General features: G+C 42.8%; 1 protein-coding gene across 4 annotated transcripts in view; it reads left to right on the forward strand.

Annotated features, from left to right (window-relative positions):
- REXO5 (RNA exonuclease 5) overlaps positions 1 to 17,942 on the forward strand; it is a 1,375,618-nt gene that overhangs the window by 804,799 nt on the left and 552,877 nt on the right. For all 4 annotated transcript variants that reach the window (XM_069647648.1, XM_069647652.1, XM_069647650.1 and 1 more), the window contains one exon: positions 8,586 to 8,706. In XM_069647648.1, the coding sequence (XP_069503749.1) occupies positions 8,586 to 8,706 (121 nt within the window). The remainder of the gene's footprint in view (positions 1 to 8,585; positions 8,707 to 17,942) is intronic.

A 17,942-nucleotide genomic window follows, 5' to 3' on the forward strand; every position in this document is an offset into this window, starting at 1 on the left:
ATACACAGGTCTTGTAAAATCCTCTGTACATTCGAAAGTCTTTGACTGACAGATGATTGTGCAACTAAGGGAAATGAATCCCGCTTGGTGAAACTAGCATATGAACCGTGTGTTGCAAAGGTTGGCAAGAGTGAACCCGGCGGAGGGATGCTAACAGGAACGTGAAAGCCTGAAGTCCCATTTACAGTGTGTTGACTGGAGTGAACTTGACTGAGGGATGTCCACAGTGAATTGTTTGACAAGACATTAAGATTCATGAATGCAAGAAGTATTGTAAGACATGGGGAAGTGGATTGTCCCCCTTGGCATTTGGATCTGAGCCCGACCGAGAGAGATCCAGGGGTGAAAAGTTATCACCCAAAGTCTATTTGGAAAGGAACTTTTTGTTTGTCTGTTTTGTTGAATACATCAGCCCCTCGAAGGCAAGAGACTTTTTATTGAAAAGAGACTTAACCATCGAAGAACCTGATAGCTGGAACGGAACTGTCGGCTCGTGCTGGGAAAGCTTGAGCGTGCACTGTGCTCTGTTGCCAGGAGAGCCACTTTTGTCCTGTGCTCAAAACATGGGGAAGGGAGACTCCTGATAATCGCATCCTGATTTAGTATATTTGAACGCTTCTTTATTTATTGAAAACCCTATCCAACACTCTTTCTGTAATTAGTTGTAAGGATTTGGCAATAGTTTTTTAGTATAGGCCTTTTACTTTGATAAGATGCCACAAGCACTGCCTTATTTTTCATTTGATGGTCGAAGCTAGCTCCCATCTTAGATTTAGGTTTAGGTTAGGCGTTTTTCCACCCTGCATTTATAGTTTGATAAACACCCTTGAACTGTGATCACTTGTGTCTGTCTTTACTGTTGCCACCATGAGTTCCTTACAGATGTCAGTCGCTATATGCCATTTAGGAAAGTTGCCACGGCACGTGGTTGTATTAAATATTATGACTGAAGGGTTGTCTTTCCTGTCTCCCTGGATCTTGTCCTCTCCCACATGATCCTCCCACAGATAGCCACCCCCAGGGTCAGCGTCAGGTAGCTTCTGCATTTCCCTGGCCATGTCAGAGACTTCCTTCCAGGGAATCCGTAACAAGGGTGTCAGATTAGTCACATACCCTTTCTTCTGTGACCATTGGAAAGTGGGAAAGGTGGTTTAGGTTTCCTTGATCTACTCCTTTCCTGTGCTCTATAAAAAAACAAACAATAAGGTTGTAAATCTAAAAACCAGCGCATTACTCAGGCGTTCGTATCCTTCTGGAGGCTGATCCATGTCAGAGAATGGTCAGTCACCAGTCGCAACTTTCTTCCTGTAAAATAATATTTTAGATACGTCACAGCCCATTGAATAGCAAATGCTTCAAGTTTAATTGTGGCATAGTTCCTCTGTCGAGGAAAGAGTTTCTGACTGATGTAGAGAACTGGATTTTCAAAACCATCATATTACTGGGAGAGGACTGCTCCCAGTCCAACTTGAGATGTATCTGTCTGCAAGATCAAATCTTTGCTAAAATTGGATACTTCCAGGATTGGTTCATTGCAAAGGATTTGCTTGAGGGTGGAAAAACAAGATTGGTCTTCTTGGGTCCATGTTCACTTCTGGGGTTCTGCATTTTTAAGTTTGTCAGTAAAGCAGGATGTTATCTAGGAATAGTTGGGTATAAATATCCTATAATATCCTTCCAGACCGAGAAAGGCCCTTGAGTCTATTTTCGTTTGAAAGGCCCTTCAGTCTCTTTTCGTTTTGGGGGTTGGTGTTTCTTGCACTGATCTTACTTTTTCCATCTGGGGTTGCACAAGACCATTTTCCACAAAAAAACTAAGGATTTCACTGCTGATCAGGCAAGATGACACTTTTTGGGATTGGCTATTAGCAGGTTTGTTACTTCGTAAAGATGGAACATATGCTCACCCCAGATTTTGCTGTGAAATCACTGTCCTCAATATATGCCCCACAAAATGCAGAGAATGGATGGAGTACCTGATCCATCAGCCTTTGAAATGTGGCTGGTGCCCTATGAAGACCAAATGCGAGTACTTTGAATTGATATAGCTCTATTGGAGTTGAGAAAGCAGTTTTTTTCTTTATCGTCTGGGTGTCCTGGCACTTGGTCGATCAAATTGCCGATCCGCATGAGATAGTTGCCAAATTGCGAGAGAGTGTTAACCTTTTGAAAATCTCCCTTGCTACTTTCCTCCTGTTGTACTAATCTCCTCCTTCCACTAATACTAATGCTCCCACTCTCCACAACACCACTCTTCTTTCACACACATCTACACATGCACTCCTTGCACTACTTTGTCACTGACTACCAAGCTGCGCTCAATCACACTGGAGTACCCTTGCACTCAATACAACAATACCTCACCTTCTCAATTAATACCCTCCACATTCCGCTGCATCCTTCTTCCACTTTCTGATCTCTTTGTACACTTCCACCTCCACTGCTGACCTCACCTTAACAACCCAGACCCTGATGCTTCCTGTCCCCTTTGTTAGGCAGAGACCTGTGCAGTTCCCTCTGGGACCACTGCAAAAGATTTAGGACTACAGGTGTTTGGCAGTAAACCCACTTGGTAGCAGTCAGTACCACACAGATTCACTTGGTAGCTGTGGCTGAGCAGTCAGACTTCCCTCAAGAAGAGTTAGGCAGTATACAGAGTATTCACAATAGGTCAAGAGGACACAGTAGAACAAGTAAACACTGACCAGGGCTTGGTGTAAAAGAGATATAATTATTTATTTAAAACCACATCTAGAAAAACACACAGGCACTAATCGTAAGCAATTCAAAAACACGGTCACTAAAAGATATACACTCCCTTAAAAGAATATTAGACAAGTCTTAAGTAAAGCCCCACTTATTTACAGACAGCGGTGAACGCTTAACGTAGATGACACTCTAATAATTCGTTTTAAAAAGGGAGAGAGGAGCAGAGAACAAGTTGAAACAGATCCCAACACTTTTATCAGGACATAGCAAGAGAGGAAGGCAAAGTAAAATCGTGAAGTTAGAGTTCAAGAGGCCGGATCCACTTTCAGAGGATCCAAACAAAATGTGTCCAAGGTCACACGTTTGCAGTGCACAAAAGTCTTGTAAAGGTTCAAAAAGGAGTTGGACCAAAGAAAGGGACCAGTTAGAGGGTCAAGGCGGCCAGCCCAGTCCAGAAGGTTAAGGGGTTATTATTACCTTGTAGCAATCTTTAAGGCACCGTGTCCGCCAGGCCTCCCTTTCTAAAGTGGTGAGAATGCTCCAGCGGGGGCAGTTGTTCCTTGCAGCGCGTGCAAGTCGTTGCTTCGTCCGGGGGAAGAGAGGATCTCGTCATGGAGGAAGACGGGAGTCCGTTGCACTGCCAGGGAAGAAACCAGCCGCAGAGTTTCTCAGGTACAAGGAGCGGTCCGGTGATTCACGGTTCAGTGGTGAGTGGCTATCCGGCTGCCAGGGTGCTTGGCATGGGCAGTTCGACCACAAACAGGGCTGGGGTGCGAAGAAAGAAAGGAAAACTGGTTGTGCCCACCAGTCAGGGGAAGAAGCCTCTCCAGCCGGGGGATCTTCTCTGTCGTCGGGAAGTGGTGAGTCTTGTGTGATTGGCCCAGTGGTGAGCCGCCCGGTTCACCACTTAGCATGTTTGAGTGACAGCTAGGCTGAGTGAATGGGGGTTTTCTGCATAAAAGCAGGGCTTTGGGGACTGGAACTTCAGAAGTCGCCACAGGACCTGAGAATCCGACGAGGGAGAAGGTAAGCCGACCTACCACGACGACACCACCGGTTGAGCCCTGCTGAACCGAACTCGCCACTTCCCAACGACAGAGAAGATCTCCTTCCAGGAGAGTCTTCTTCCTTTGAGCTGGTGGGGTTAACCAGTTAGTCTTTTTCGCCTTCCTGGATCGTCTCGTGGTCGAATCGCCCGTGCCAAGCACCCCGGCGGCCGGATAGCCACGCTTCACCACTACTGTGAATAAAAGGGTAGTACCTTTTAACCGGGAAACTCTGCGGCTGGTTTCTTCCCTGGCAGTGCAACGACCTCCCGCTTTTCTCCCTTGTTAAATCATTATTGGAGTGCCATCTATGGTTACGCGCTCACCTCTGTTTTGCTAAATAAGTGGTGTACTAACCTAGACTTGTCAAATAATTTATTGGGGAGGTGTATATATTTCTAGTGACTGTGTTTGAACTTGCTTGACATATTAGTGCCAGTGTATTTTTACAAGTGTGTTTTTAAATAAATAATTATATACTTTTATACCAAAGCTCTGGTCAGTGTTTGCTTGTGCTACTGTCTCTTTGTGCCTAATGTGTATATTCTATATACTGCCTAACTTTTCTTGAGAGAAGTCTGACTGCTCAGCCACAGCTACCAGGTAAATCTGGGTGGTACAGGCTGCTACCAATTGGGTTTACTGCTAACACCTGTAGTCTTAAACTTTTTGCAGTGGTCCCTAAGGGAACGGCACAGGTTTCTGCCTAACACACTGCAGTATGGCACTGGCGGTTCAGACAGTTCAATGTCAAAGTTCTTCTTGGGGTCTGGGTTTTGTCCCCCATTTTGGTGAGTCCTGTTTCAATCACTGGTGTTCTAGCAGGCTGCCTTTAGCTTGGGGCGACTGTTGACTTTAGCCCGGGAGCAGACCATGCTGATTTTCACCTCCTTGTGGTGGTCACGGCATAGGGCTGTCTCACTCTCTACGATGCTGCTTCAATGCTCACTGTGGTGCAGGAGAGTTGATGTCAACTTCATGGGTTCTCGTCTTCCTCATGCTGGCGTTTGGCACCGTCTGTTCTTTCATGCTCTCGCAGTTTTCTGAAACCAACAGGAACATACTGGCAAGTATTTTTGTCAGAATGCATGTTGTGAAACAAAGGAATACTGCTAAAATGCAATCTGGCACATCTGGAAGGGGAAAACAGTTACTCTTCTCCATCTGTCTTTACCCTCATCTCCAGGACTGACCCGGTATTGCATTTTTAGAAGGCCTCCCCTTCCCTCTCTTGGGCAGGCCAGGGAACTGGCCTTGTCACAGATGGGTTACTTGCAAGTGTTGAAAGAAGCTAGATGTTGTGGTGAATTACCTCTTCTGTGGTATAAGGATGTTGAGCTGCTAGGAACTGGGGCGGCCCGGGGGCTAACCGATGTGGCACCCCAGAGTGTGACTGGAGTGGGATCCTTATGGCTTGTCATCCTCTCCTTGACACAATACTTTGTTAGCCCCAGCAAACAGTCCACCTTATAGAAAGAAAAGCAGTACTGCATGTAGCAATCCGTCAGTCAGGACTCATCCAGGAGAAAGATGTGACTGCTTTAAAAGAGGACCATATGTGCAGCCATTTGACAGCACCACAGGGCTAGAATGTGATCTTTATGTACAACATACAATAAACCTGAATATGGGCAAAATCCTACGTTGTAGGAGTCTGCGATTTTCACTGTGCTGACTTGACAGCCTCCACAAAGCAAACACACTAAACCCCTACTGTCAGATATTCTGGCAGATGCCACCACAAGTATACCAGTATCTGCAAGTGGGGAAGAGCACAGAACAGTTAAAAGCCCCGGCCACTACAAAGATGATTTCAAAATTATAAATGTTCCCATTCTAAATGCATGTATTAGCTGAACCAATTCAGGACCGACTTAGAAAGTTTAACCTGTCCTACAAACTATAAAAGAGTTTGGAAAACCTAACAATGGGAAATCGATCATGGTGAAGGTGAGCACCAGGAAACCACAGATGCACTACAGCCAAATTCTTATATACAAAGGGAATCCAGTACCTGGTCAAGGGGCGTCCAGGTCCTTATACCGAATCGGAGAGGCAAGGGCCTGACTATTGGAACTAATGGTCACTGGGAACCCAGAAGGGGTTCCTAGATTTTCAACAGAGACTACTCCTGGCAGAAGGGTGTAACCGTTTTGGTTGACTGACAAGAACCCTAATTGAGGAAGGAGGAAACGTCCATTGAGAAGTGACTGGTTGGTGCTGATCTAAAGACAACTGAAGTGACTGGGTAGTGATGGACTAAAGAATCCTGAGACATCCCCAGTTGGTGTTGGTCTAAAGAAACCTGAGAAGTGATTTGTTGGTTCTGGTCTAAAAAAAAACTGCAATTGACCATTTGGTGCTGGTCTAAAGAAACGTGAGAAGTGATCCGTTGGAGCTGGCCTGGAGAAATGTTGATATGACTCAGTTGGTGCTGGTCCAGAAAAACCTGTGAATGGCCCGGATCGGGCTGGAGAATCCAAGGAGCTAGAAAAAGAAGTGCACTCGCAGAGCTGGGAGAGGTCTATCAGTCAGATGTAAAGCAGGGCGTCCAATACAGAGCCATGGCTGTGAGTAAAAACTCTTATTACTCTTCCCAGGCAAAGGTTTAAGCTGTTCACGTAAGATTAGGGATGGAGAATTCAGATTACAATTTTTGAACTTTTTGTCGGCCATTTTTTTTAACTGTTTTGTTTTAAACTAGGAACGTCGGGAGGCTATTAGCTTGTGAAGACTAGGTTTGGAAACAGTTTTTCATTTGGACTTTGTAGGTTAAGGTGTCGCTGGAGTGATGAATACTTGTAAGATTAGGCCTTTGGAATATTATTTAAACATCCTCTGTTATTCATGACAAGCATGCTCTATAAAGAAACCTTCCTTATTAGTTGTAGTGCACCCTTAAGCACTACATGTAATTTATCAACCTTCATTGCCTGAATAAACTTACTAAAGAATGCTTGTCCCTTGAGAGCCGTTGCACTTGTATCATTCCTCGACTAACCTACAATGTATTTTTTAGTCCTTGTAAAAAATATATTCATTTAGTTGTCATCAAAGACAATAAATTGTATGGCGAGTGAAGCAAAAGTGTACTTTCACTATATTTTCAACTCTCTTCCATTCAGGTCTTCAGTGTGAATCATTGGGATTAGAAAATCCTGTTACAGCCTGTTTAAAGAAATATTTACTCACAAGAAATATGAAGAAAGCAATGTGATTTTTAAATGTTATTTAAAGGCTGGAACGGACAAAGAACTTCTATGAGGCAGGCTATACCCATGTATGTATTTAATATTGTTCTTGCTACTTTTTGGCACCTTGATTGGAGCTTACACAGACAGCTTATATTATACAATTTCCTTAGCAGTTACTCTGTGTTTTCCATTCTTCCCTTTTTCTAGTTATAGTCGTGCTTTGTCCAGTCACATATTATATATCTATATATCTATTATATATATATATATATATATATATATATATATATATATATATATATATATATATATATATATATATTTTACTTTGTTTAATACATTGTAGACATACAGCCTCAAAACACATACATTTTTTTTATTTTTTAAATTACCTTTCATACAACCAAACCAATAAAGGATCAAGATGACATTAATCGTGTACATCACATATGCTTCAGAATTCCCCCCTAGAACTCCCCAAAGTAACCCCTCCAACTAACCTCCAAACACATACATATGCGAGTTTGATGCAATCCAGTTTGAGATCCATTGTAATCAGCCAAACGAACTGTACAGAGCCTTCATAAGGTATTAGACATATCATCATATGATGTATTTACTGAGCAAAAGATGCCCTCTCCCGGAATAGCTCCCATATGTCCTTGGGCCTACAGACAGGTGTCACAAGTGAAACGTCACATTTTATATTTTCTTATAGAAAAATAGTAGGTCTCAGTGGATTACCATGAATTAACCGAATAAGAAATGTTTTGAGGGAGAAAAAAACGAGTCATTTGAACGAAAAAGACTTTCCGTTTTACTCCCCCGAACATTTCTGTTAACCTGCTCCCCCCTTACTTACCTGAGGGAGGCACACAAAGAGGTGTGCCGCTGTCTCCTGCATCTTTCTGCAACGGTGGTTCCCTTCACTTCCGTGCATGGGAACCAGCGCTGCAGGGTCCCCCTTTTTTTTAAATCTAACTTTATGATATCAGGAGCGGGGGACACCCCTGCAACCCCACTGCCTTTATAGTGAACAAGGGTGCAGGGGACACCCCCGCAATCCCCGCCCCCTTTGTTCACTATAAAGGCACCGAATAGTAAATGTATTCAAAATCTTCAGGTGTTCATTTTTTTCGTACAGCCGAAATTCTAACAAATTTATCATTTCGTAACTGGGCAACATATATCTGTGTGTGGTGTTATGGTTTTCTCATCCTTTTCGACGATTTGTTTTCCAATTTTCATTTTAAATCTCTTGTTTCTGCCAAAAATAAATCTGTACTAATTTATTCAACCAAAAGGATTCAAGTCTCTTCATTGAGATCATAACCAATTATCTGCAGGTTTCACACAGATCTATAAACATTAAGTGCAATTCATGTGTTTAGTGTTGCAGTAATCCTTTAATATATCATTATTGAATGTACATTCGTCTAGAAACTGTGTCACATATAAAACCTGACAATTACATTTTTTAAAAATATTTTCAAGATGTCTACAGTGTTTCAAGAGCATGTCCATTGAAGTAAATATTACAGGGTACTTGGGTACTCACGTTGAACTACTGTTACTCTGAAAAAGTAACTTGTCTTTCTCTAGTACTGTACTGATATGCATTTTCTTCTGTTGGCAGCCTTTTTGAAATAATGCACTCCAATGGCCAGCAGTGTATTTTCTTGAGTGGAACAGAAGGAACAACAGACCTGCCCACTTCAAGTTATAGTAAACCTTTCCTGTGTGCTTCAAATAAAGAGGTAAATCATTTCCTTTCATACTTGTAACCTCATCTGTGACATCATCTGTGACATTTATTAGTAGATGTCAGGAACCATCCATAAGTATCTGTGATGAAATTTCGTTTTGGCCAAAAGAAGGAAGAAGTACAAGGGGGAAAGGGAAGTCTTTAATGTGTTTTGCCCAAACTGTTCTACAGGGCAACAGACAAAGGTTGATAGGCGATGTCCTTCATCTTAGGTAGCGCTTGCTGAGAGCAGGCTGTACTACCAGAATTGCAGGTCAGCAAAAATGTCAAAACAATGATAGTGAGACAAGTACTATGGGAGGAGTAGCTGGGTGGGATGCACATAATATGTTAAAGCAATGTTATATGGCTGTACAAAGGATTATATTCCACCAACAATAAAAATTAAACAAATGTAAATTAACCTGATTCATGTAGCCAAATGAGTCTTTCAATAACTTCCAGAAATGGAGAATTTCCACCCTTGCAGGTCAGTCCATGTGATAGCCCTTGTCTTTGTATTGCAGGTTTTAATACAATTTGGTTGATTGAGTACGTAGGTCTAGGCCTTCCTTTGCTGTTGTGCTCAGAACCTGAGCAAGCTTGCAGGTCTCCTCCATCAAGGCCAGGCAAGTCACTGTGAAAATGTCACCAAACAGGCAACTTTTTTTCCTGACCCCTAAAATTCCTTTCACAAATATTCTCGGAGGGGTATAGTTATATATTATTACCTCCAATCCGAGAATATTTGGGGAAAGTGTTTGATTGTATGGAGGGTGCATTTTTAAGCAACCTGGCAACCATTTTCACAGCTATGGGTAGAGCAGGGCTGGGCACCAGGTGTATGATTCAAATGTTCTCAATCTTTATAGTTCTTTCAGTTTTTGTAATTCTCAGTTATCATTTTAATCTGGAGCTGTCAGAAGGTAATGATCCCATGACACAAGGATAATAAGTTCAAAAAGAAGAGGAAATGAGGTTTCTGACGCTCTCAGTTAGCTCAATAAGAGCAGAAATATATTATTACATTAAAATTTTGTGATACTTCACATTTCTTTTTTCTTTCCTTTTTCCAAATTCAAGTAAAATGTAGTCTTTCAAAAAGGAAGCAGAAAAACTTATGAAAAATGCAGGAAATGTTTAATTCACATTCCTGTCATATAGTTACAAAAAGTGGTGTTTTAAAAGGCAGAAATCGAATAAAATGGTCAATCCAGTGCAAAAAGCCAATGTATTTCGGTGTATAACACCATCTTCAGGGCTATGCAATCTCTGTAGCGTTTTCTACTTGGTCACCATCTAAATGCCACATGTAACTCGTATCTCACATAATACGGACAGCCGCCTGTGCATTACGTGGAAAACGGTACCTTCAATGTTCAATCTCTCTTTCGTGAAGAGATTTTACTTGAATTTGAAATAAAAAGAAAGAGAAACGACCCTCTGCAGGGCTCAGATCCCTTTCTTTCATTCAATTAGTCTCCCTCAACCGGGCTCGGACCAATTGTGATGTACATTAAACTATCGAAGACTTTCAAATGTGCACAGGGTTTAGCTTAACCCGTTGCATTACCACTTCGATCTCTGTATTTCTTTCTCTCACACTCTGCATCAGCTGGATACCTAACAGAGAATTTCGAATGAGCACCCACGTGGCGCCAGACCACTCTGTGTATTGTATCTTTTCTTGGCCTCCCAAAGTTAAATTATAAAGTCCAACTACTTCATTTAGCTTCCAATTGTATTTGCGTTGCTCATCCCAAATGCTTCACACACTGTTCTCTTTATACAATGTTGCTGCTTGCAACCTTGGTTGAAAACACAAGCTAGTTTGGTATAAATCTTTCCTCATAGATAGCTGCCATATTGAGGTTATGAGTAAGGTGAAAACACTAGGCATCTACCTTGACAAAAATTTGAATATGAATGCACAAGTGAATAATCTGGTCTCATCGGCTTCATATTTTCTCAAGTTGTTTCGCTGCCTCAGACCTTTTATATCAGAATCCAATGCCAAAACCCTGGCAAGCGCCATAATTGGTGTAGTCTACTTGTGGGGTTGCCGCTATCGGATGTTCATCGGCTACAGGTCATACAGAATGGCGCAGTTAGGGTAGTGAAAGGCCTATCAAGAAGAGACCACGTGTCGGAGGCTCGGCGCAGCCTACACTGGTTACCGGTGCAGGCCAGGATCGTGTTTAGGCTTCTCCTTATTACTCATAAATGTATACACGGAGTCATGCCACTTTACTTGAAAGAATTAGTCTCAATAAAAAATAACATCCGATCCCTTCAATTGGATGAAACAAATACCCTGGCCATGCCACGCTTGAAAACTAAAAAATCCAGAGACTCAGCCTTCATCTTGGCAGCCCCCCTTAAGTGGAACTCGCTGGCAGCTACATTGAGGACCACCACGTCCGTGTAAATTTTTAAAAAGGGGCTGAAAACCGCACTCTTTTTATAAAATACCTCCTCCGTAGGCTGGACCTGACCCGTGTAGGATTACTGCTTATGAGCCTGTCTTGGATTTGGTTCCGTTCTTTTTTGGTTCTGTACTGTTTGTGTTGTCGTTTCTAAGCGCCCTTAAGCCTTAGGGTACCTGGCGCGCTATACAAATTGCTAAACATAAACATCATTCTCTCTAACTCAACGGCTGTGCTGTTTTTTCTGACGCTGCTTTGTTGTAGGAGCCAAGGACAGTACCACAGCGGCAATCGCTCCTCCCCGCCTTGATTATCGATGAAGGAGAGTCCCGGGTATCTCCGACACACTGTGCAGGTTTGATCAGCCTGGTCTTCGGTTTCTTACTTTCCAAGGCTCACGAAAGTAACAGTCTTTACATGTCAAGGGTACTTCCCTCCTTGCAACCCTCTCTGGTCTCGCCATCTTTCTCCTTGTATTAAACTGCCATTTTAGAACTGCTGTTTCCTCGTGTGTTTTGCCTCGCTCAGTGTGCGCTTTTGTGCTCCGCCTTTTATCTGTGTGGGGAAGTATGATGGAAGTCAGGTGTGTGTAATGATCCGTAATTTCCCATCTGCCTCCTTGGCTCTCTTTCCTCCACCCCCCCGTTCCGATAACCCATGTACCTTTTTGTCTTGTTACTGTCTTGCTCTGGGAGCGTCTTGCGACTGTTTATTCCCGCTGTGGTCTCCTGCATGCCTGTTAGCGGTGCCGGATTCAGCTTCTAGGTCTGACCGCGTGGTCCGATTCCCCATCTCTCCTGGGCCACAAATGCTCCAGCCTGGTCAACTGACAACACAGCATGTGTTCCGTGATGCTCCGACAGTCCTTTCTGTTCTGTGCAGCGAGCCTCCAGCCGGCTCTCAGTTCCTCCTGGGAGGATCTGTCTCAAAGCATAGTCCTTCTTCCCTTTTTATGTTTGGCTTAGACCTTGGATGAATGTACCACGTATGTTGGTTCCACAGTTGGCGTTTGTCTTGTGGCCAGCTCTTCTTCGTCTCAGTATTTATGTCAACTCCATCTAGATAGGCCTCATTCTTCCTCGTCCTAGTATAGTCTATATGGATGGGGCCCTCGACACTACAGAAGTACATAGATGTGTGTGTGGAGCCAGAGAGGGCTGAGAGGAAAGAGGGAACAGCGATGGGGTTTCTGTATACCACGTTCTTCCAGCATAGTCATCACTGGTCCCATGGAGGTTTCCCTCTCATGAGATCCACCCGCTGAGTACCTTCCCCAGGGGGACTATTGGGTAGCAGCCCACCTCATGTGACGAGGTTACCGCCATGGGAGCAATGACAATACCCTGGGATTCGTCACAGTATTCTCAGAGGTATGGCACACCCTTTTTGTGTAGCCACGCGTAAGCAGTTTCACAAGTCAAGACCTCATTATGGTAACTAGTGCCAGATCCTGGAAAAACTTCATGGATACTCCCCGGTATTGGACTGTTTCTTTGGATCTTGTTTTTTGAAAAATAAGTTGTTTGGATCGCCCTGGCTGACCTGCTTTTGCGGCACTAAATCAATTCCCCCCGCCCCTGAGCCTGACATTATCAAAACATTCATATTCCCCGCCTCTCTCCGTGACGTTACTGTGCTGCGTAGGCAAACGCGCCCAGTCGTCTTCTGCGCGACTCCACACAGAACCCGGAACCCAACACAGATCAACTCACAACACAGCGCGCCACAATTCGGAATATGAAACTGTACTTTAAAATGAAACAGCATCACGGTACATTTGGTAAAGTACATTTATTTGACATTCAATGTTTAGAGAATATTCAGCAATTGCCATATGAACTCCGAAAGCCATTTATTTTCTTTTATCTGTATCCGCAGTAACTGTTCCGTTTCATCTTGAGTCACGCGCTGTTCCTTTATGGTACACAGGGTGTTCATTTTCATAAAAAGAATCACTTTGGAAGCACGGTGAACCGCAAGGCTGTTCCATCAACTAGGCACTAGTCCAGCCTAAAGGTTGATATGTTGCTTCTAGCCACTAGTACAGCGTAAGGGCATGTGGGCCCTTGGCGATCGTCCCATAATATGGTGATCGTGCTCCAGTTGTTGACACAAAGCTGCAGGTGTCTGCTGAAGAATCCATCCGCCGGTGTCTCAAACAGATGGCAGTGGCAGAATGGGATCAAATACCGGTTATGAAAACAAAAAAATTATAATTAGTCTCGCTAGCCGAACTTCATTAATATTACTCATTTTATTTATTACGGCCGATCAGAAACTATTTGCTTGCAAGGATAGTTCAATGGAGTATGTTCGTCTCTAAAATCAATGCGAAAAGTAACGAGATAAATCGAGGCCAACACACAATGATAAATGACAGTTAGTCTACATGGTTGAGGAATGATATGATATATGATATGGCATTTGTAACGCGCCTATACTCAAGTGTTTCTAGGCGTGACGAGGCAGGTGGGGAACAAGGGCAGACAGACAACGATCCTACTAGGCCAGGTGTCTTTCTGATCGCGCATGGGGAAGGGCTGTACATGGTTAGTTGAATACAAATTAAATAATAGGGCCAGCTGGTGGCAAGTGCAAGGTAAATGCCGGGAGAAGGGGCTGAAGGATACAGAGACAGTCCCGTAGTGCAGGTAGGCAGTGCAGGGAAAGGTGGCTGGGCCAAGGACCAAGATCGGTGAGACCAGTGGACCTGCATGCCCATGTGCCCACTACGAACACGTTTACTTGCTTTTCCTAGCTCTTCATTAATTCATTTATTCATGCATCCATTCATTAAATCTTCATTCCGGTATAAAAGCGTGTAAAGATTTACTTACATTATATTTGAAATTTCCATTGTGTCTCTTCGTAATGCAGTCTGTAAAACGGACCGTGCTCTTGACAACGATTTTTCGTATACTGAACTAAAATGAAACTCGGTCTAGTTTCTGAATTTTCTGCCTTATCGTCTCTTACGTTATTGCACACTCCCTTCAAATGTAGTTCTTTCGGCATGGTCCCTGTCTCAAGGTCAAAAAACAATAGACCCTTATACTTGCAGTGCCACTTGTGGGCCTCATCTGGGCGCTGTCCTTCGCATTCTTTATTTGCAACATCACGTAATATAGGCATCTGTGAGAACTTGAAGTTTAGAATCCGTCTATGTAGTGCGCCTCAATGTGCAAATGCGAACTGGCTTCTCTCCCAAATGCCACGGCCCGCTTGGCTAAAAGTTAAAAGTGAGATTTATTGTTTGTTTGTTTGTTTTATTATTTGCAATACGCAAGCCTCCCCTCCGTTAACAGTGCGCAGCATTTACATTTACATGAGATGAGACATGAGAAAAATATATACATACACATATGTGAGGTGAATAGAGAGAATTCAAAGATGACACCCAGCTTGTTCGCCACCCATGATGGTGAAGGTAGAGGTTAGGTTTACAGGTACACTGTACAATAACATTTATTTACAAAAATACAATCGTATTGCAATTATTTAAACTGGGATTTGTACTTCACCATCAGCTGTGCTTCGGGTGGGCATGGCACAGTCGCAATGTTTGCTGGCAATGGATCACTGCTCTGCACAGAAACGTCCAAAATTCCATATCTGTGCTTCTCTGACAAAGCAACAATAAGGCCTTTCACAAAGTCGAACTGCATTTCATCATAGACTGGTTTGATCACCCATTGCTTACTTCGTTTTGAAAACACCTTAGTGTAGCGAGGCATCCTTACTTTACCCCTAGTCCTAGATTGTTCACGTCTGACATTGCTGTTATGGGCCAAGACCGCTATTAGAGTGTGATGTTTCATGCCCCGAAAGCTAAAATGCAAGCGCTTTGACCTGTACTTTAGGCACATATTGTGGAACACCTCCAAATCTCCTGTGTGACAGAATTCTGTCAGTCCTCTCAAATCTCTCGATAGAGTTTTGTCGAAAACAATCTTCTCAATGGCTTTGTGTGTCGGTGAAGATGGAATCAACCACTTCTTCTTCCGTGCCTCCTCTGGGGACAAAGGGCCATGTTCACATTGGTGGAAATGTTTATTTGCTGTCCAGCGGTGAACGTTGGTACAGTGGTGCATCAGTGACCGCCATTTTTCAAGTAGTATTTCCACTGACCCCTCACAAGTTTCTGAGCTCCACCAAAGATGGTTGGTGATAGAATGTGACCACTGCAAAATACTTTCAAAACCTTTTTTTTTCCCTTCAGAGCTATCTTCAATACATTCAATAACATCTTCTTGTGGTGGTGCGGTCGCACTGTAGCTATGGTCCAATGCAACTTTGCTGTAGTCTCCAAACACAGTTAATTCATGTTCTGGCCATTGGACATGAGCATCTCGAGCCTGAACACGCCTCGCCTCAATTAATAGTTCCTCCATAGTGTACACGGTCTGGCAAGCCACATCTCTCATTCGCTTCACTGTCTGTGTGTGTATAGTTCTGACACCCACGGGTAACTGGAGGAGAGATTGGAAAAGGGATGTTCAGTTTAAACACAAGATGGAGTGTAGTAGAATTGACTGGAAAAAAACATAAAATAGTCCCCAGCACAAACATTTTTTTAAAGTTATGAACTGTTTGTAACTAACCTTTTTTGTTTTTTTTTCTTTGCAACTTTTTTGACTCGACCTTCAACATCTGCACGCTGTAGCTCCGATTCGTTTCCGCATGTCCTCCCTTCCTCTTGCGCTGCAACAACTATATTTTCTGTATCCGCATAGACAGCACGGAATGAGGCTCCATCGTCTCCCTGAAACATAGTACTTTCATTACTATGTATCAAAATATTGTTAGCATAAAACACACATGAGGACGAACACAGAGGTACATCTGAATAGCCAAACACGATTTAAACATTGTGTGCAACAATCAAACGACAAGTATTCGACCAGTGATGATCTATTTCGATGGAACTGTCAGTATCCATACCTCTGGCTATGCATGGACTGCCATGAGTGGTTGTATTGGAGAGGAGGCATTCGCATCTCCCTGAAACACAGTACTTGCATTAGTATGCTTTTCAATATTGGAAACACAACACACTTGGGGTCGACGGCACAGGTACATATAAAGAGATAACCGCAAATGATGCATTGTCCAAAAGAATCAAGGAAAATCTAAATTTGATCACATTTCATCGACTTTTTTCTCCGATTTATTTACATCTGCATCATCTAAATTGGATGTTGTGATTGTAGTGGAAGCTTTGTCGTCTCCCTGAAACACAGGACTTGCGTTAATAGGGAAGAAAGTATAGCAAATGGAATCACGTCATATGACCACGCATGATGGAGCTGTCATTATCCATACCTCGTGCTGCTGAAGAATATCTATGGATGTTGCAAATGTAGTGCGCACTTCCGAAAGCTGTTGCTCCGATTCGTATACGCATGGTCCCGCTTCCACTTCCCCTGGAATTACTTGAATGTCAGGCTCTGCATCAAGTGCAGGGGTTGACGCTCCATCAACTGCCTGAAACATAGTACTAGTGAGGATTACAATAGTGAAAACATAACACACACCTGGGGGCGACAGCACAGGTACATATCAACGGCTAACCACAAATGAAACATTGTGTAGAACAATCAAACGACAAGAATTCCAGCTCTGATGATGACGCTCGATGGAGCTGTCAGTATCCATACCTCCTGCTGTTGAAGAACATCTAGAAATGTTGTAGATGTGGCGGACGCTTCAGCATCTCCCTAAAAGACAGTACTTGCATTAGTATGGATAACACTAATTATAACTGAAAACAAACACCAGTGGACGATAACTAAGGTGTATCTCAATTGGAAAGCACTAAACAAACATTCGGTAAAATGATTAAACGATAAAATAAAAATATTACTTGACATGTATAAAACAGGTCTGTAGCGGATTAGCCTAGTAAGATTACCTGATACGCGCTAGAAGTGGTTGATAACTGCGACCACGTCAAGGATGTAGAATGTTCTTGCTTCAGATTCAAGGTATAGTCAAGAAGTTGTAAAGGTAAATTAATGATTGATAATTAAATGCCAATATTAAAAATAGCCATGTAAGGCGAAAGAATACTTGTAAAATGCTCAATACAGCACAGTTCCCTGTTCCCATATATATACATTGCGTTTTTGGGTTATGAAATCGAAAAAGAATATATTGGTAAATGTCATTATTCAAAAAAGTATACACTCATATCAATATCGAAATTATTACAAGGGATAGAACACCTACAATATCAATTAATCCGTTCAGATACCTACACACTACCGCAAGGCCTAAAGCTAAATCCGGACACTTGACTCACCGGTGGCGGAATGTGGACGAATAGAGTGGGAATAGCGTTTTCGAGCAATTTCCGTGTCGTTCGCCGTTTATTCTTCTTTGTTACCCAAGATGTTGTGTAAATGTCCAAGGAAAAGTGCCGGCTGCAGATGTGGTATCGATCACCCCTCTTGTCCTGTAAGACTTGTTGGACTCTACTTTCCAGCTCATCCAGTGGATATCCGCAATGTCTGACCCATTCTCTTATTCGATCAACAGTTTTCGGGAATACATGCATTGTAGTGCCTTCAGATTTCGCATGGGTGTTCGAAGGGCAACCACTAATCGAACAGGCAGGCATTGTTGATAAATCTGAAAAGTAAATATCGACATTATTATACAATCTTCAAGAATAAAGATTTGATACAAAAGTAAATGAATCATACAATGATGAATGCAAGGTTTCTTTCGGTCGCAGGAACTATACCAGTTCATTATGTGCGGCTTAGTATTTGCATAAATTGCAGAAATGTATAAATGATGTGTCTAAAATCTGAACATGTGA

This window comes from Ambystoma mexicanum, chromosome 2q, assembly GCF_040938575.1.
Source record: "Ambystoma mexicanum isolate Mex_15411 chromosome 2q, UKY_AmexF1_1, whole genome shotgun sequence".
In the NCBI taxonomy this organism is placed as follows: domain Eukaryota; kingdom Metazoa; phylum Chordata; class Amphibia; order Caudata; family Ambystomatidae; genus Ambystoma; species Ambystoma mexicanum.